Source organism: Phyllostomus hastatus, unplaced genomic scaffold (genome assembly GCF_019186645.2).
Source record: "Phyllostomus hastatus isolate PE091 unplaced genomic scaffold, TTU_PhHast_1.1 phas_scaffold_345, whole genome shotgun sequence".
NCBI lineage: Eukaryota > Metazoa > Chordata > Mammalia > Chiroptera > Phyllostomidae > Phyllostomus > Phyllostomus hastatus.
Genome location: NW_025334024.1, coordinates 16,928,018 through 16,947,643, shown reverse-complemented (window position 1 = coordinate 16,947,643; position 19,626 = coordinate 16,928,018). Strand labels below are relative to the sequence as shown.

Genomic DNA, 19,626 nt, shown 5'->3' with positions numbered 1-19,626 from the left:
ACGTATTCATCAAGGAGAAAAATAACTTCACCTCAAATCATCCTTAATTTACCACTAAGAGATGAGGACTTTTTTTTTAAGATTTGAAGATTTTAGCCCTGGCTGGCGTAGCTCAGTGGATTGAGCACAGGCTGCAAACCAAAGTGTCGCAGGTTCGATTCCCAGTCAGGGTACATGCCTGGGTTGCAGGCCATGACCCCCACCAACTGCACATTGATGTTTCTCTCCCTCTCTCTTTCTCTCTCCCTTTCCTCTCTGAAAATAAATAAATAAAATCTTAAAAAAAAAGATTTAGGGAGAGGGGAAGGAAAGGAGAAAGAGAGAGGGAGATTTGTGAGACATACATTGATCGGTTGCCTGTTGCATGCCCCAAACCTGGGGCCTGTCCAACAACCCAGGCATGTGTCCTGACTGGGAATCAAACTGCTGACCTTTTTTTGGTTCACAGGCTGGCGCTCAGTCCACTGAGCCACACCATCCAGGGTGAGATGAGGACTTTTGATAGTTCAATTTATCTTCATTCCTTCCTTTTGACATCATACGTTCCATATAACTTTATATTCTGCTTTTTATTGTGGGTTTTCTCCCTTTTTTGTGGACTGTTCCTCAAAGAAAACATTTTTTTAAAGTAGCGTGTATGTCCTTTTTTTTTAATCCCTGACCAGGAATTGAACCCTCAACCCTTTTGTGCACTGGATGATACTCCAACCAACTGAGCCACACTGGCCAGGGCTTGCTTTTTTTTTAAAATTTTTATTTGAAAGGCAATCCACCCCTGACTGGTGTGGCTAAGCGGGCTGGTTGTTGCTCTGAGGGTCAAGGGGTTGCCAATTTGGTTCTGGTTGCGGCACATGCCTGGTTTTGGGGTCAGGTCTCTGGTTGGGGGCATGTCAGAGGCAACCAATTATGTTTCTCTCCTTCTTTTTCTCCCCCTCCTCTCTAAAATATAAATTAAATAAATAACCTTTTAAAAGGTAACAGACTTTACAGTCAACTTGAAAAATGCAAAAATTAGAAAAAAAGAAAATCAAAATCACCCACGATTTTATCTCCCAGAGAACAATTGTTCTATTTATGTGAAAAACCTCCCAGTATTTTTTTCTATTTATCATTTTTAAAGAATACCCTTGAGATCCTACTCTTTGTGGTTTGTATACTGCTTTTTATAAAAATTTAATATTTAATCCCCTTCATCTGGTATTCCTAGGGGGCAGGGCGTTGGTGGACTGGGTGAAAAAGTTTAAGGGATTGACCAGCACAGATCAGTAGTTACAAAACCGACTCGGGGATGTGAAGTGCATGGTAGGGAATACAGTCGGTAATATTCTAGTGACTATGTATGGTGCCCGTTGGGTCCTGGCAGTATCTTGGGGGGGCACTTTGTAAAGTATATGATTGTCTAACCAATATGCTGAACACCTGAAACTAATACAAAATATTGAATGTAAACTGTAATTGAAAAAAATCAAAAAAATTTTTTTTATCTTCACCCGAGGACATTTTTTTCCCCATTGCTTTTAGAGAGGAAGGGAGAGAGGAGAATCAATTGGCTGCTTCTTGTACACGTCAGGGGACCCTCTGTCTGGACCCAGGGTCGTTGTGCCCGCACCTGGATTGTAGATTGAATCTACAATCTAGGTATGTGCCCTGACTAGAAATCCAACCTGCAACCCTTTGGTTATGAGACAGTGTTCCTACCAGCTGAGCCACACTGGTCAGGATTAATTGGAAAAAGTTTAAAAAAAATTAAAAACAAAACAAATGAACAAAAGTATTCCTAGAAAACATGGTTTGGGGACACATAAGTAGTTTCCTGGCAATTCGGGGTAGTGGTTAAATGCCACGGTCCGGCCGCAGCTGGGTCCAGGGGTTCCTGAAAGGTGGGTAAGGCGTCGGCGATGGGAGACAGATGACAGCACGCCTCAGAGGACGGTGATGTTCTGCTCCGTTTATTGCAAGTACAAGCAGGCTTTTATACTTTCATTTTTAGCAGTGATTAACATTTGCGATTAGGTGAAGCAGAAAAAAATCAATACAAAGGTAACCAGGAATTTGTATGAAAGTTTCCATGAATTCAGTTATATTAAACAAAGATTGTTTTGACCAGGAGCGCCATAAATCAGACAATTAGAAATAGCTATATGTACAGAGTTTGAATATCTTATTGTTTATTAAAGTTCTCAGAATTTGTCATCTGACTCCCTGGTAACTGTTTCTACGTGCTTAGTTTGTAATAGTTAACTAGCTTTTCTTATTTCTTTGCCTGTCTAATTTTATTTGATATATATTCCTATTCAAGGTAAAGGAGGGGCTGTTACTCCAACAACTTTTAGACATTCAGGGGCTATTTCATTAGAGGGGATTTTTTTTTCTGGTCAAGAAATTATTTTGTAAAACTTCATTGAAATTATGGGAATCAATAAACCTGAAATACAGGTGTCTAACAATCCCACCACCTTTTGATCACCAAAACAAACATATAAGGAGAGATAAACAGGAAATCCAGCTACAGTAAACCTTTTTTGTTCCTTAGTTAATAAACACCAGGGAGGTCTGCTTCGAGCTAGCCTTTCCATGAAATGTAGACTATTATAAGGCACTTGGACTCCATCCTTATTGACCATTCTAATGCCACCCTCATTATATGCTCCTGTATAAGGCAATGGGGGGGATCTGGAACCCTCTAGAGACTATTAGCTCTTCTTGGGGGATACCATAATTTGCCATTAATCCAATATGCTACCCAGGGGTATCCCTGGGCTGTGGGTAGGGGTCTATATAATTTTTTCTTGTTTTCTTGAAAGACTCTTTGTATCTATGGGTAAGGAACAGGTGCAGGAAAGTCTGCCAATAATTCAGCCTGTTGTAACTGATTCATGAATTCTTTTATGGGAATAATCGGGGATAATTTCTTATTCAGGTTTATAAACACCTTGTTTTTAAACAATTGGGGCATGATTCAATAGTCTAGGGAGAACTTGTTGTCCCTTCAGAATTTCCCTCAAAATCAATCACTGACTCACTTTGAGCCTCTCTTTCCTCATGGCCTGTTCTTACGGGAATCAGGGTACAAAGTAAGACCATGATTAATATTAGCAAGGAAATTATTAAGAGCAATCCCCGGGAAAATTACCGCCCCCCCTTTGTATGCCACGCTCTCTTCCAGGAAGATGGGTTCCTTGAATTCCCTCTTTCCACATTCGGACCTTGTCAGAAAACATGGTTGGAAGAGGGCGTGGCAGTTAAGGTCACAGACTCCCGGGCCCTGGCTGGGTAGCTCAGCTGGTTAGAGTGTCATCCTGATAGACCGAGGTTGCAGGTTTGATCTCTGGTCTGGGCACATACAAGAAGCCACCAATGAATGTATAAATAATTGGAACAATAAATTGGTATCTCTCTTTCTCTCTCAAATCAATAAATTAAAATAAAAATCACAGGCCCCCTGGCAGACGGGTTTGTTTCCAGCTTTACCATTGAGTAACTACTGACTCCGGAGGAGTTTGCCGACTCTTGCCTCTGTTTCACCGCTTGTGCAGTGGGAAAGCTGACAGCACTTGTCTACAGAGGCGGTCGTGAGGGGTAAATGAGTCACACGTGCCCTTCTGCATGTCACACGTGGCATAGTCTAATATTCTAAACAGTGCTGCTATAGGGGTCCTGTGTGTAAATCAATGTTAGAGTTTCTGCATATTTTCTTTTATTTAATCTTTATTTTATTTTCTCCCATTACCACATAGTCCCCTTACACCTCTCTTCCCCCTGTGTATTTTCTTAGGATAGAATTATACAGGATAGGGAAAAAGTAGGTTTGTGAGTACATGAAACAGATTGTCTTTTGTATTATTATTTATTAATTATTGTATTATTTTCCATACAAACAATTGTAAACCGACTTCTACCCTACCCTGTACAAGGGACATCCCTGAGTCTAAAGGAAGAAACTGTTCGAGGTTCTTTGTATGTTACCCCGTTGCTTTCCGGAGGCTTCGTGAGTTTGTACTCTTTTCTGAGCGCCGGAGAGCACCTCAAATTGCTCCTGCGACGGCCTGAGGGTGAATTCCAGAAATAACCAAGCCCAAGGGCACCTCTGTCTATAATTTTTCACACATAGAATATTTTTATTTGTTAAGTCTTTCCTTTATGATTTTTCACAACTGTTTTTGTGCTTCAGAAGTCCATCCCCACATCACAGTCTTTTGCGAGGAAAAGAGACCTCACCTCTTAGAAATGCAAAGTCGTAGTATCTCGCAGCTCCTCTCACTTAAATGTAGTTACACCCAGCTTTCTCACAATCGGAATTCCTGCAAGCCTCCTGTCCCAGAAGCCCGGGGCTTTTCCATAATGCAGGCCCGAAGGCAGGAACTTGTTAGAGACTGGGCCAAGTCATTCTTATCCCGACTGGCTAGCCTTCAGGGTTCAGCTTACATCTCTTCTTGGAATTTAGGGTGTAGAATTGGGTTCATGGATCATCCAGCAAAGCTGTGATGTGATGGAGGGAGTCTCCTTGGCAGGGCTGGCAATAAGAACAGCTTGGGTTCGAGAGACACAAGTTAGAAGAAGCCAGTGAGGGCATAATTAGGGAAAAACCAAAGATCTACACTGAATCCAGGGTGAGTCTTGGGGAGGAGAGGTGGATTAAATTCGTCTTGAAACGGAGGCCTGAGAGGGGCCCAAGTTGTTGGTTGGGAGGCTGCCCAGAGAAGTTATAACCACGACAGGCTACACAGTTAATGTTCCATTCTAGAAGAAAGGGCCCAGGCGGTCTCCACATAACCAGCCCCAGAGCAGAGCTGCCAGCTGGAGGCCCATGGGCCAGACCTGGCGCACAGATAGATTTGTTGGGCCCGCGCAGTGTCTAACATTTTAAAATTACTTGCCAACATTTAAAGAATCAGGACTTGTCCTTTCTCTTGAAAAATCGAAATTTTGAAAAACTTAGGACCTGAATTCCTGCCCGACACAGTCAGCTGCATTTGAACAGTGGTTGCTCCCTCTAGGTGGGACATTACTAGTTTCCAGTCCATTCTGTTCCTCTGCTTCCTCCTGTGTTACACCCAGACATTCCTGCCATTGCTCATTTTTATTGCCTTCTTGGTCCCTGCAGGCATTGCTGTTTTAGATGCTGGTTTTCTAGCTGTATCCTGCCTCCCCTCAATCCTAGGTTACACTTTGGCAGGGAGATCCAAGCAGCTATTTTAGGATTTCAGGCTGCCTTAGCTACTCATTGCCCTAAAGTGGTGGTTCTCAACCAGAGCTGAGCCATTTGGTAAGGTCTGGAGTAATTTTCAGTTGTCACAACTGCTGGGAGGGGGTGCTGCTGGCAGTGAATGGGAGTGCCGCTGGATGTCCTGCAACGCACAGGACAGCCCCTCACCACAAAGACTTACCTGGACCAGATGTCAGCGGTGCCGAGGTTGAGAAACTGTCCTAAACGTGCATTCTGCTCGTGTATGTTCTGGGATCTTGGACTCTGGGGTGGGTGGGGCCTCAGGCTGCCTACTGGACTCAGTATGCTTAGGGACTCTCGGTCACTTACAGGACTGTAGGGGAAAGTGGCAGTTCATGAGGCCCCTAGGTCTCCTCCCCGGCCAGGTGCCCGGCACTGTAAGAGCACTTGATTTGACTACAATAGTGTGTGTTTTTGGCTTAGGTCTTGTCAGTACATTTATCTTTGTGGGGTCCTGCTTTTTATGTGGCCTCACACACATTATTATTGGTAAGTATTTGCAGTGAAGGTTTCAGCATGGAAGTCAGTTCAGCACTGACACAGTGGCATCAAAGCAGAGGGCTGCTCACAGCTGAGACTCCATTGCCCCCGAGGGTTTGGCAAGGCCAAAAGTGAGGAAGAGGAGGAGGAAGGGGAAGAATATTGTCAAGGGTGGGACTGGAGTGAAGAGTCACTGTGCTACCTGGATAGCTTTCTGTTGTCTCTCGCTGTCTTGAACTCAGGCCTGGGCAGTTCTGAGCAGACAGTGCACCCCTATTTTGGTCGGTCACTGCTGTGGGGACAGTTGCCATGTTCCGACAGTGCCAGGCCTGAAGAGGACTAGATCTTGACTATAGTTGTTGAAGGACCTTGTGCTCTAACCCTACATATCATTTGAAAGTTTTGATACTAAGATTAAATGTGAAAATTTGTGTAGCTAAAAACAAAGAGGCTTTTAAAAAGGCATGTACATTACATATTCGTACATATCCCAAGAGGTAGCTCCTGATTATGGGATCTCCATGTGGGAGGGCGTGCCTCTCCCGACCACCGCAGACCCGGTCTCTCCCAATAGACCTGTAGGTGGTCCCCGAACCCCCCTTTCCCTTTTCCCACCTTCTTCTTGTTAAGAATTACCCTCCTCTGTCCTCGAATGCCTCTTAGTAATAATGCTCAGCCTGTTTGTGGGGGGAATCGGAAGGGTTCCTTCCCTTGCCTGTTGCTGCAGGAAAAGAGGCTGTGACTTTCCGCATAACCAGGACTAGGCGTCAGGTTGCCGTGCCAGCCCCTCATCAGAGAGTAGGGGAGGCACAGGTCTGTCTGCTGGCAGGTGCATTATTTAGGATTAGATTGCGTTTCAAACAACTTTAATCAAAGGCCGCACGGCTCACACAGACTGAAATGCATTCCTCTCACGTGTTAGGAGTAGACAGTGTGGGGCTTGTAGGATGACTTCATAATTCTTTCAGGAGTCAGGTTTCTCTCCTCCGCCTCACGCTCTGCCATCTGCAGCACGTGACTTCCAGCCGGTGGTACAGGATGGCTATTCAAGCTGTAGCCGTTGTCTGCATTGTAGCTGCCAGGAAGAACAGAGAAAGGCATGCCCCATCCTTTAAAGACACTTCCTGAAGTCTAATTCATATAAAACTTTGCTTATAACCTGGAGCAGGAACTTAGTTACCTGGTTCTACTTCCCTGCAGGCAGCCTCACCTTTATTTATTATGACTCCAGCTAAAATTTCTAGTACTGAGGAAAAGTGGGAAAACAGATACTGGGAGGTAACTAGCAGTCTGTGCTGCAGAGAGACTTGGGGATTTGTTTCTGCTTTGGGGTTGGGGCTAGATCTGCTGTTTGGATGAATCCTCTTTTCTCAGCAACAAGCCCCCAGAGAGCCTTGGGGACCCCTCACATGGGCCCTGCCCTCGTGGAGGTGGGCTCTCCAGCGAGAGATGAGATCAGGAGAGCAGAGAAGGCTTGGGTGTTCTAATGGTGGTGGCTGAATTGTTGTCCTGCGTTTGAGTGCCGGTGGTCTGTGGTGCCAGATGGGGATGGGTGTTCTGGGAGGCTTGGAGGGGTGAGGACCAGGTGGTGAAATTTTCTTTTTTGATTAGAATCAGGGAAACATTCAGAACTCGTGACTGCTGTTTTCAGAGCTCTCTGTTCTCTGGCAGGGCTTCAAGTTGGGTGAAGCAAGCAAGGCACCTGCGGCCAACGGGTAAGGGCGGTTTGCCAAGCGGCCCTCTGACAGCGAGTGCCTCTGTAGCTTTGGTGCCCGAGGTGCCTTACTCGCTCACCCTGCTCCTGGCCCTGCTCCCTGGCTGGCTGCATGCTGTTACGTGTTTTTATTTTTATTGAGAAGGAAGCATATGTTCATGGTAAATAAGTCAAAGTATAAAAGGGTGCGTGGTGGAAAGGTCTCCCTCCCCAGAGGCAGCCACCAGGCCCTTTTGTACCCCTCCAGCTAGTGTTCCTTCCCAAGAGGCGCTGCTTTCCCGCATCTCTTCAGCACTAGTGGTTGAATTCCCACTGTGTGCAGAGAGGACTCAGCCCCGGGGAAGTTGGTAGCGGGGCTGCGGGAAGGCGAAGGAGCCGAAGTGAGAGGGAGTGCCTGTTCGGGAGGCTGGGGAATCTGTCCGCTCCTCTCCCCTGCTCGCTGCCGCCACACCTTGGTGCCGAGAGTGCAGCCGGATGTTGTGAGGCCGGCTCTTCGTGTGCATCTCCACCTTACTCTCTCTTTGTTGTCCCCTTCTCTCTGTGTCTCCTTGTCTTTGCCTCTTGTCTCCCTCGCTTCCTCCTCTGTGTCTGCCTTCTGTGTATTTCTGTGTCCTCTCTCTGTCAGTCTTTTTCTTACAAGCCGCACACCCTCTCACTTCTTCCTTCCGGAGTCCTGCTTCCTTCTCTGCTTTTAGGTGGTTTTTCTTTCTTTAACACAAGGGTTTGTATGTGACTTTGACGTGCTGTGGTCCTGACTCCACTGCTTTTAGATAGACTCAGTCTCTGGGTATCCCAGCTCCATGTTCCTGGAAAGACGATCCAGTAGGCTCAGCCTGGGCCAGGGTCTGGCTTGATCACGCACAGTAGTGCAGGGAGGGGCAGCAATTCCCAAGAAGGGGTCCGGCAGGTAGGCAGGTGCCTCAGGACATGCGTACTGTATTGCACAAGGGTCTGTGGATGACCAGCGGCCGTTAATGAGGTTGTCCTTGTGTTAGCTGACCTAGGCTTAGTCCCACACAGTGAACCTCAGCTAGCCAGGCAGGTCCCTGGGGAGGCCGGCCGGCAGCATGCATTCCTTTGGTTTTCCCCCTTCCTCATGACCATCGCCCGCAGCCCCCAACCCCACTGCACGTGACTGACTAGGAAGCGCCTGTGTCATTTGCCCGAGTACTGAGTGAAAGCTCTTGCAGTGTCTCCGAGGCTGTTCAGCCACCTTGTCTGTACCCACAGGCTGGCCCCAGGCCTTCCTCTCCCGCTGAGTGGAGGAATGTCCAAGTTTCTGACAGTTGCCTTGTTCCCGGGAATTCTCGGTTAAGTGAAAGTCATCACCATCTTGATTCTAACCAGAGCTCATCATTTCCCCTCTTTGCTTGGCAGCAAGCTTAAGAATACAAAATGCTTTTGTTTCCTCCTAAGAATGTATGATTTCCTTGGAAAAGCACCACCCACATGCCTGAGGGAGAGACCTTCTTAAGACAGATGTTCACATGACCGTAGCAGGAGACTCTAAGCTGTGCTGCAAAGTGGAAATGCTGTCGGGTTAAGGGGAAGGAGAGCTCAGTGAGCGGCTGGCTGGTGTGGTTGGGGAAGGTTTTACAGAGGACGTGGGGACAGAGCTAGACCTGGAAAGTGGGAGTTGCTGTCAGTTGTGGCAGGGGCAGGAGAGAATGGCATTTCTTTTTCAAGCGTACCTGACACCAGTAAAGAGAGAACCTGGCTGAAGGAGAGAGTGCAAATTAGGTAGGAGTAGGTAAAGGTGGCCTGGAGGATGAGCCCAAAATATTCTGTAATAACATTTGAGGGTCATATAAAAGTTCTGGTTTCGGAGGCCAGGGGCAGCCATTAGAGGTGTCACTGTGGAACCCCTTGTATGTTGTTGTCATGTGTTCCCCGTGGATCGGAGCAGTCCCTGTTTAGCAGGGGTGAGGTGCCGGGGTCCTCAGCACAGGGCCCACGTGCTGCTGAGGTGTGTGAGGAGCTGGAACGTAAAGCCAGCGGTGCTGACAGGAGCCCAGGGAACGCCCAGGTGAGCTTACTTCTCCACGGACCGCACCCAGAATTGGTGAGGGGTGGGGGGTGGCATAGAAATGGCGAGGAGTGGGGGAGATCAGCCGGGGTCCATGTGAGCTTAGGAACAGTAGTTAGCCTCTCTCAGCCTCAGTTTTCTCATCTATAAAATGGGAATAGGAATGTCTGTATTTGCGGATTGTGAGAATTAACTGAGAGGTTGTATGTGAAATTGTTAGGCTTGTGACAATTTGTATTTTTTATTCTTACACGAAGAACGTTGTGTCTCTAATTACTAGGTGACTTGCCACCTACATTCAAATTCACCTCATTTATTTTTTAAAAATATTTCTTATAAGCCCTGGCTGGCGTAACTCAGTGTATTGAGTGCGGGCTGCAAACCAAAGTATTGCAGGTTCGATTCCCAGTCAGGGCACATGCCTGGGTTGCAGGCCACGGTCCCCAGCAGCTGCACATTGATGTTTCTCTCTCTCTCTCTCCCTCCCTTCCCTCTCTGAAAATAAATGGATAAAATCTTAAAAAAATATTTCTTATAAGATTTTATTTATTTATTTTTAGATAGAGGGGAAGGGAGGGAGAAAAAGAGGGAGAGAAACATCAACGTGTGGTTGCCTCTTGCGCGCCCCCAACTGGGGGACCTGGCCTGCAACCCAGGCATGTGCCCTGACTGGGAATTGAACTGGTGACCCTTTGGTTCCCAGGCTGGCACTCAGTTCACTGAGCCACACCAGCCAGGGCAGATTTACCTCACTTATTAATGGGTCTCCCTTGTTCCTGCTCCCTAAGGTGGCCATGGATATGTCTCATGTCTTGGGTGGTTTGGGACCTTGGGAATCTGAAGGGAGAGGAGTAGGGTGAAGCCTACCATTTCTGGGCCTGGGGGGAATTTCCAAAAATGGTTCTGGTTGTCAGAATTTATGAATATGGGCACACTCTTCCCACCTTGGGAGCATGCCCATGCCTTTCTTCCCTCTCAGGTGTGCATCTCCTAAACTCTAAGGGTCCCCACCAGACTTGCGACCAGGGCAGCAGCGGGCAGCGGCAGTTTGTCCTGGCTAACCCCCTGAACCTGTCTCCAAGGCCGCTTTACTCTGACTTATCAGTGAGCTGACAGCAGCCTTACCGTGGCTCGCTCTGTCACTGTGACTTTTACTTCTCTGTGAGTCCACACAGCCCCATGTGGCTGCCTTTCGTGTGCTTCTGGAGAGCCGGAGCAGCCCCTCCTGGGCTCTCTGTTGTTGCTTCTTCTGTCTTAAACCCTCCCTTGTTTCAGTGTCCCCAGCTTTCATAAATGTACTCTCGAAATTTTTTAAAAAAAAAGGAATTTATGAATATGTGTTAACACATGCAGATAGGGCAGAAGTGATATACTCTGTAAAGAAAGGTTGGGCCTCTGTGCCGTCAGCTCAAGCCTGCTAGTGACCGTATGGTTTTTCTTCCAGGTCTGCTGACATTTGTGAACTGTGCCTATGTCAAGTGGGGCACACGTGTACAGGATACGTTCACTTACGCTAAGGTCCTAGCGCTCATTGCCATCATCATCATGGGCCTGGTTAAACTGTGCCAGGGTAAGAGGGGCCTGAGGTGGGAAGGAGGGTGGCTGGGTCTGGGGGAGGACAGGGGGATTCTCTTAGCTTTACTGCTCGGCTCTTTGTACAAGCTAGACTGTGTCAGCGAGAGCAGGAGATCAGTTCCTGGGCCTTGTGGGCCCGGCTGGCTTGGCCAAGTGGAAATGAGTCAGCCCCTCCCTCAGAGCTGCTTTCCTTTTAAGGAGGCTAGGAGCACTGCAAGGAGCCAGCTGAGGGCCTAGAAACTTGGGTCACAAGTAGGTCATAAAAGGAAACAGTGGGGAGAGCATGAACCTTGCGCTGGCTCCTGGTTTCGGTCTGTGACAGCTGGGCAAGCGAGTGGGAAGACGGGGCCTCCTAGAGAGGGGTCGGAGGGGGTGTGTGTAGGGAGATGGGGTGTGGAAACCACTGGGTATTTCGTCCGGACTTGCTCTTATTCAGCATGTGCTGCCAGAGTAAAAAAATAAAAAACTTAAATATTGTGAGGTTGACACTGACTTTTCTGCATGTCGGCTTTAGAAAGCATTTTTATTCATGGACCAGGGTAAACTGGTAGTGAGGGCGACAGGCCTCCCGAGATCGCCGGAGGCCTTAGGGAAGTCACCAGGCACAGGGTATCCTGATCATTCAACGGCCAGTTCTCTAGATCACCTGTCTCTAAACTTGGCTGTGTTTACAACCACCTGGGACACTGATGCCCCCTCTCAGACCTATTGGATCAAACTCAGGATGGTTTGGAGTTGAAAAAGATGTGTTTTTAAGAAGTTCCCCATGTAATTCTTAAGCAGCTGGTCTAGCCTCTGTGTGTGTGCATGCTTGAAGTTAGTACAGCCAGCCACCTGGATATCCCTGGAGTAGCAGAAACATCTTGGGGTCGAATTGGGTAGTCGAGTAATCCTCCCTGCAGCTGTGTGCCTTAGGAATCCGCTGCTTTGGGTGCTGACGGACACCCCTGTGATGCAGGCATTTCTGTTTTCCCTTCTCTTGCTGCACAGCCAGCCCTTTTTTGCCATGTTGAGGGGTGGGTCTGGGCTTTCTGCAGGGGGTGACAGCAGGCTTCCTTAGAAGTCTGGGTCTTGTTAAACCCGCAGTGTGTCCAGAAAGTCTCTCTCCTGGGTGTTGCTTCCTGGGCTTTCAAGTCCTCTGTAGGCCTCCAAGGAGAATGAAAGTGCCTAGGCTGGTTCCTCAAGGGTGAAGGTGACTCAGATCTATCCCAGGCCCAGTGAGAAATAAGACCCAGATTCTTACATAGCTCGTGATTTCCTGCCCTGAGCAACCACGGCCACGGCAAGTAGAGCAACAGAGTTCTCTGCATGAGACCCATTTGACCAAATTGTGCAGTGCTCCGGGGCAAGAGAGGTAGTTAGTGAAAAATGACTCCTTTATGATAAACAGGGTGCTTTCTAAAAATAGGAGGAAGGGCTGTGGCCTACTATGAGGTCACTGGCAGGAAATGGAAATTCACTAGAGCTTTAGAACAGGTGTCACATCCCGGGCAGCCAGGAGTGCTCTTCTCTGTCTGAGACCGTGCTGCTTTACCGGAGTAATAGGAACCTTCCCGAGGGGGTGGGGGTGGGGGTGGGGAGTGAAGTACCGGGAGCTGGTGGTTGTCGTTCTTTTGGCGTTAAATTATTTATTTTTTCTCCCCCTTTCCCTCTTGTTTTTCCCTTCTTTCCTTGACACTCCTACTTTCTCCTTTTTTCCCATCTTCCACTCCTCTTTCTTATCCCCTCTTCTGTCTCTTCTCCCCCTTCTCCTTCTTTCTCTTCCTTCCCCCTGAACCCCCACTGACCTTCGCTCCCACAGGACACTCTGAGCACTTTCAGGACGCCTTTGAGGGTTCCTCCTGGGACGTGGGAAAACTCTCTCTCGCCCTCTACTCTGCCCTCTTCTCTTACTCAGGTTGGGATACCCTTAATTTTGTAACAGAAGAAATCAAAAACCCAGAAAGGTAAAGGCGGGCTCACCCTCTCACCCCCCAGCTCTCACTCCCCAACGTGGCTGGAACTCCTGCTGGTAGAGGGCAAGCTCTTCCCTCCCCTCGTCTCTCATCCCTCCCTACTCCTTCGCAAGCTCTGAGGGACCAAGGATTGGGGTTAGGATGGGAATGAGGGAAGGCAGGACAGCCCCTGGCTCCTTGCCCTCGAGTTCATCGTGGAGGACCCCAGGTCCTCCATTGAGGAGAGGTCGTTCAGTGGCAGCAGCAGGCCCAGCTGGGCCTAACGTGTTAGGACCTTGCACTCTGGTGCGGACACTGAGGTCTGGGGAGCCAGAAGTTTGTTCTGGGCAGCCAGGTCCTCAGCCTGGCCTCTAGTCCCTAGAGGACACTGCCCCTTCTTCAGCGGGCATCCTAGTGTGGCGAGCACCACATTATTGATCATGAGCTACCTTCTCATGATCTCTCTCCTTCTCTCTCTCTCCCCCCACCCTCTCTCAGTCTCTCTTACAAGAGCCCAGGGGCATGGGATACACACTCGCCCTAGGCCACATGGGGAAGAAGTGCCTCAAAGACCCAGGGGCCAGGGAACTGCTAAATGTCAGAACATTTTTCAGGTGAATTTCGATCTCAAGGAGAGGTTGATTCTAGGTAGTCCTGTCTCACTTGTCCTGACAGAAATTTGCCCCTGGCCATTGGGATTTCTCTGCCAATTGTGACGCTCATCTACACCCTGACCAACGTGGCCTATTACACAGTGCTGAACATTTCAGATGTCCTTGGCAGTGATGCCGTGGCTGTGGTGAGTCTCTCAGGTCCCCATTGCTCATCATCTTATGCTGAATGGCTCAGTCTTTCTGCAGCCATTCCGGCTCTGCCCGGCGAGGTGATGAGTCTAGGCCAGGGGGTGGGCTGCTCCGCAGTGACTGGGTTCCACCCAACAGCCTTGATACTGGAGGCTTTTGAAACCCTGTCCTGTGCTGAGTGCACCTTCTGTGTTGTGCCCCCAGACATTTGCTGACCAGACCTTTGGTGTATTCAGCTGGACCATTCCCATTGCTGTTGCCCTGTCTTGCTTTGGGGGCCTCAACGCGTCTATCTTTGCTTCATCAAGGTACGGTGTCTCTGCTTCATTGATAACAGACTCCATTGTTCTTGGAGGCTTTAGGTGAGTCCATAGAGCACTCCTCCTTTTTTTGTTTTTAATAAGCTTTTATTTATTTTTAGAGAGAGGGGAAGAGAGTGAGAAAGAGGAGAGAAGCATCAGTGTGTGGTTGCCTCTCAAGCGCCCCCTATTGGGGGCCTGGCCTGCAACCCAGGCATGTGCCCTGACTGGGAATCAAACCAGTGATCCTTTGGTTTGCAGGCTGGCACTTAGTCCACTGAGCCACACCATCCAAGGGCCTGCTTTTAAGGTTCTTATTCTACTGGACCCATAAAGCAAGTGGTACCAACAGCCTTTTACGGAACTTGTGAAATGATTCTGTGGCTTCTGTGACACTCTGGTGGCTGAGGAGGCTTCTTTCCTGATTTCTCTTCTACTCACCCTATGAACGTTGCTATCCTGAATGCCAGGAGTGTAATAGGCATTCAATTTAAAACTTGCCGCATGAACAGATAGGAAGATAAGAGAAAATTTTGTCCTGTCCATTCTTCTTACTAGTTTTGACACCCCAGTCCATGTATTTGGGGCCTCCCTGGGACAGCCAGAGTAAGAAAAAGTCAAGGCCTTGTAAAAAAAATATGGTGTCATCTCCTTTCACATCAGCCTGCTACAGCCAAGGTTGCACCTGATGCAGCTCTTCACAAGCTGCCCCACCCAAAGATGATGCTTCCCATAGCCTCGGCCTTGGTGATGCTAAAGACCTCTCAACTGGCCTTGCCAGCTGTCCCCAAATATTTAGGTGGTAGGTACCTTCTACCCGTACTCAGCTATCTTGTGGTACGGACTGGATGGGGTTGGTGAGGACTCAAGAGCTTAAGAATCTGGCTTTGCACATAAAGGGGACTTCAGTGCTGACCGGTAAATGCACCATTGTTTCTGCCAGTGTCACCTTCTTCAGTTTTTCTTTATTATCCATGCAGCTCTCCTTGGCTTTGTACTAGACACCTTAGCCTCACGTACACATTATTCCCATGCAGCATCCCCTCTATCCCATTTCTTCTCTACCTAGTACAGATGATTGAGTTCATCAGCCAGCACCAACATCTTCCCCTGTGACACCTTTCTAGGTGGTATCACCAACTCCTGTGGCTCCCCCCCGGTGACACATGAGTATCTCAAACTCCACATCCACCCCGCATGTGCTTTGTGTCTAGCTGTGATTTTTGTGGACTGTCAGTCCCCCTTGCTTCTTGATTTTGTTGTTAGTGTTCACCCTCTTCTCCCAGTGCGCGTGTAAGCAGGCGCACAACGACCCTCATCCAGGCCTCCTCTCTCCTCTCTTACGGGACGGTTATCATGGACGACCTTCTTGCTTGGCCTTCTCGCCATACCCTAGTTTTTCCCTGCTCTAGTTGGCCCCATGATGCTACCAGAGTCTCTGCATCAAATCCTGCTGGGCCACAGCGTGGCCTCATATGCAAGTTCTTCCTAGCATACTGCTCACACACCTTATCCTGGGACTACAAGCATTCTAGCACCAACCTTCAAAGAGGCCACACCGTCACACCTCCAGGCCTCTTTTGCCTTTGCCCACTCGCTCACCTTCTGGCAAACCCCAGCTCATCTTCCCAGGCCAGATGTGGTCATCTCTTGCAAAGCGTTTTGTTCCCTTAGGCCACCCCGAAGCCTGGTGAGTGCTGTGTGCTCCATGATGACGCTGCCTGCCCGAGTGGTGCTCATTTCTCTGCTGCTCTGTTTTGCAGTCAGTAGGGCTCTTTAGGTGCAGAGAGAAAGTCTGGGTTGTCTCTTTGAGCTCTAGGCCTGGCCTATCACATGTCAAGAGCACTGAGAAGATATATGAGAATATAACAGAAGTCAGGTTGCTTTTCTTTAAAAAGCCATTGTGGCCCTGGCTGGTGTGGCTCAGTGGATTGAGTGCTGGCCTGTGAACCAAAGGGTCGCTGGTTTGATTCCCAGTCAGGGTGCATGCCTGGGTTGTGAGCCAGGCCTTCAGTAGGGGGTGTGCAAGAGGCAACCACACACATGTTTCTCTCCCTCTCTTCCTTCTTCCCTCCCTCTCTCTCTAAAAATAAATAAATAAATAAAATCTTTCAAAAAAGCCATTGTGTTAAGTGTGAAAATTAGGGGATGGCAAGGTGAAGGTACCTCTGGTGGGATGGATTGGGGTGCCAGTGGGTGATCGCAGGGTGAGGCATCCATTGGATCATAGTAGCGTATCTGTGACTGAGAGAAGTGGGGGTGTCTGTGGATGATGGTGGTGTCTGGGGGTGCCAGTGGGTAAATGTGGGGCAGGGCATTATGGACAGTGGGGAGGTGCCCCTGGCTGAAGAGGGTGGAGACATTCATGGGTAAAGGGGGTAGGTTGGGCTGGGCATGCACAGAGAACGTGGGGTGCTCCTGAGAGACTGCCCCCTGCTTTTTTCTGGGCTGTGCGCCTGGTTTGTCTGAGTGTGGAGTGTGGCTACACGGCTGAGAAGAGGGTCCTGCTGACACATTTCTTGTCCCTCCAGGTTGTTCTTCGTGGGCTCCCGTGAGGGCCACCTCCCAGACCTTCTGTCCATGATCCACATTGAGCGTTTTACACCCATCCCTGCTTTATTGTTCAATGTAAGCTCTGGGAGGAGTGTGGGGACTGGGTGTACCTTTATACTAGTCCTGCTGACTTGGTGAGATGACTGTGGGGTGGGAGGTATACTAGCTTCCTTGAGATATTTCCTGTGCCTCTGCGTTTTTTTCTTAAAATGACTTTAAAATATAAAAGTAAAATATCATATTAGAGAAGGCAAATGCTATAAAAGAATATAAAAATGAACTTGGAAGATTTCTCTTTTTTAAAGACTTTATTATTTTTAGAAAGGGGAAGGGAGGGAAAAAGAGAGGGAGAGAAACATCAATGTGTGGTTGCCTCTTGAGTGCCCCCCACTGGGGACCTGGCCTGCATCCCAGTCATGTGCCCTGCGAATTGAACCGGTGACCCTTTGGTTCTTAGGCTGGCACTCAGTCCACTAAGCCACACAAGCTAGGGCATCTAATCTGCATTTCTAAGGTGCCAGGACAACAGAGCTGGTTCTGGAGGCATTTGCCCATTTGTACGCCAGGTAGTTAGGACCCATGTGTAAAGATCTGGAGGGCACCTTGTGATTCATGTTGAGGTTGTCGGTTGAAATGAGGGCCTCGCTGTCGGCCATCAGAAGGGGAAAGGAGTTTGGCTTGTTATCGAAGTGTTTGCAAAAAGAAGAGAGGCATTGAGTAGAGGAAGGGCCCCCCAACAAAAAGGAGAGGTACGACCTTGAAGGTTAAGGTGGAGAATGGACCCTTCTGAGGCCAAGGGACCACTGAAGAGAATCGGAGGTAATCTGGTGAAGCTAAATTAGCAGTTAGCAGGTCCGTCCGGTGCTGACTGCTGGATGGAGGAGTCTCGTGGGGTGACATCGCCCTGTTGGTGACTGCTCTCTCCTGCTCCCTCCCTCCCCGTCCAGTGCACCATGACACTCATCTACCTCACTGTGGAGGATGTCTTCCTGCTCATCAACTACTTCAGCTTCAGCTACTGGTTCTTTGTGGGCCTGTCTGTGGCTGGACAGCTCTACCTTCGCTGGAAGGAGCCCAACCGGCCCCGGCCTCTCAAGGTCAGTAGCTGTGGGCAGACTAAGAGGGCTGGGCCCTCTCCCCATGGTGCCTTCTCCCCCGAACTCTCTTCCCCCATCCCAGTTTTACCTAATGTCTCACCTCCCTCCATTTCAGCTGAGCCTGTTTTTTCCCATCGTGTTCTGCATATGCTCCTTGTTTCTGGTGATTGTGCCCCTTTTTGGTGACACCATCAATTCCCTCATTGGCATCGGGATTGCCCTCTCCGGAGTCCCCATCTACTTCCTGGGTGTCTACCTGCCAGAGTCCCGGAGGCCACTCTTTGTTCGGAATATCATAGGTGAGCTCCTCTTTGCCCATCAGTCACTGGCATGGCGTGCGTCTGTGTGTGTGTCCGCACACTCGCACTCAGGTGGAGAGGTGGAGGTGGGTGAGTGGCTGACAGCCTCCTCCTTGCTAGTGAGGTGCTGGAGGCCGTGAGACTGGCCGCCCCACATGACTCTTTCCCTTTGGAGCGTGATATGATCACTAGTTTTATCTTTAGAGTCCCATTTTAGGGTTAAAACACTACCCCCCAAAAGTCTATGTGGAAACATGAGGAGCCATGCGTGGGGCTGGGGATGTCAAGGCTTGTTGGGGGTGAGGGGCAAAGCCTGGCACAGGGCACTCGAGGGAGAGGTGGGGAGGGAGCCACAGATGTGCTTTAATCAGTCTGTGGTCTTTAGGTTGGAGTTGTAGCTGAATGTCAGTTGGCTGAATTCTCTTCTTTCTTTATTTAGCCACTGTCACCAGAGTCACGCAGCGTATTTGTTTTTGCGTCCTGACTGAGCTAGATGTAGCTGAAGAGGGAAAGGTTGAGAGGAAAACTGACTAGAGGCTGCGGTGAAGTTCCCTGAGGCCTAGAAGGTTGGCTAACTGTGGCCACAGCCACCAAAGTCCAGATGACACGACTTTGTGGGCCCAACCCTCTTGGACTAAAGGAGCCTGTTGGCCCACATTATGTAAGGGGGCTTAGGGCCGACGGCCTCCTCAGGTGGTCGCTCTTATTGGTAAGCCACGGGAAGAGACTTGGAATCTGGGGCCAGCCTGGAGGTGGGGACTCAGGGGTGGGGGGGGGGGTGGGGGGGTGGGGGGTGGGGGGGGGGTTGGGAATGGGCTGGGTTTTGTTCCAGGTGGGTGGTGCATCCCATACAGACACTTGCTCAGTTGCACTGGGGGAAGAAGAGTGCTAGCTACGTTAATGGGTGTAGCTGGTGGTTTCTAAATTGGGTATCTGAGGTTTGAATTAGGAGTCTCTACAAAGGGGCTGCCCTTACAGGAAGCTTTCCTCTGACCAGGTCCAAGCACCTGACTCTAGAGGCCTAAATGGCTACCATTTCTTCCTCTGGTTCAAAACCCTTCCCTGGGGAGATTATACTCCCAAGTACCAAAGCCGAGGCCCTCTGTCTTTAAGAGGCGTCTCTACGTGGTGGTGGGTCAGACTGACCGCAGATTTTGCTTGGTTTTAGCACAATCTTCTGTGAAGTCTTACCTGCCAAGGTTACCTTTAAATGTTTTTTACTCATGTTCCTGTACATTTTAGTATATAGATGGATGACATGTTACAAGCACCTGGCTGAAGTTCAGCAAGGACAGGTGAACCAATTCATGAGTCAGAAGTCTGGCAGTACTGCTATTTTGAAGGATAATCCTTTATTTTACTTGAGACCTTGTCTTTATTCTAGTTGATAAAGTAAATCTCTGGGTTTCTGGTAAGAACTTTAAGAGGACAGAAACTTCTCGAGTTCAGGTGGATCACCTGGATTCTTTCAGCTGTTAATGTCTCATGGACCCAAGCCACCAAATAGCTTGTTCCCCTCTGTAAAGGTCGGTGTGAGGGGCTGCTGTGCAGACCCATGCAAGCCCACCTTGGTGCTAGAGGTGGTCTTTTTTTCCTCGGAAAACCTCACACCAGGCTGC

The 19,626-nt window shown here is 49.0% G+C and overlaps 1 protein-coding gene across 8 annotated transcripts in view; it reads left to right on the top strand.

The window, feature by feature from the left end:
- Positions 1-19,626, top strand: part of SLC7A6 (solute carrier family 7 member 6) — a 34,062-nt gene that overhangs the window by 13,303 nt on the left and 1,133 nt on the right. For 7 of the 8 annotated variants that reach the window (XM_045818467.1, XM_045818471.1, XM_045818469.1 and 4 more), the window contains exons 3-10: positions 10,892-11,017; positions 12,824-12,968; positions 13,632-13,755; positions 13,964-14,067; positions 16,590-16,686; positions 17,559-17,708; positions 17,824-18,007; positions 18,447-18,716. In XM_045818467.1, coding sequence (XP_045674423.1) covers positions 10,892-11,017; positions 12,824-12,968; positions 13,632-13,755; positions 13,964-14,067; positions 16,590-16,686; positions 17,559-17,708; positions 17,824-18,007; positions 18,447-18,541 — 1,025 coding nt within the window. In that variant the 3' untranslated portion in view covers positions 18,542-18,716. Of the gene's footprint in view, positions 1-10,891; positions 11,018-12,823; positions 12,969-13,631; positions 13,756-13,963; positions 14,068-16,589; positions 16,687-17,558; positions 17,709-17,823; positions 18,008-18,446; positions 18,762-19,626 lie in introns of those variants that run through there. The other variant, XM_045818465.1, reaches the window with a different exon arrangement.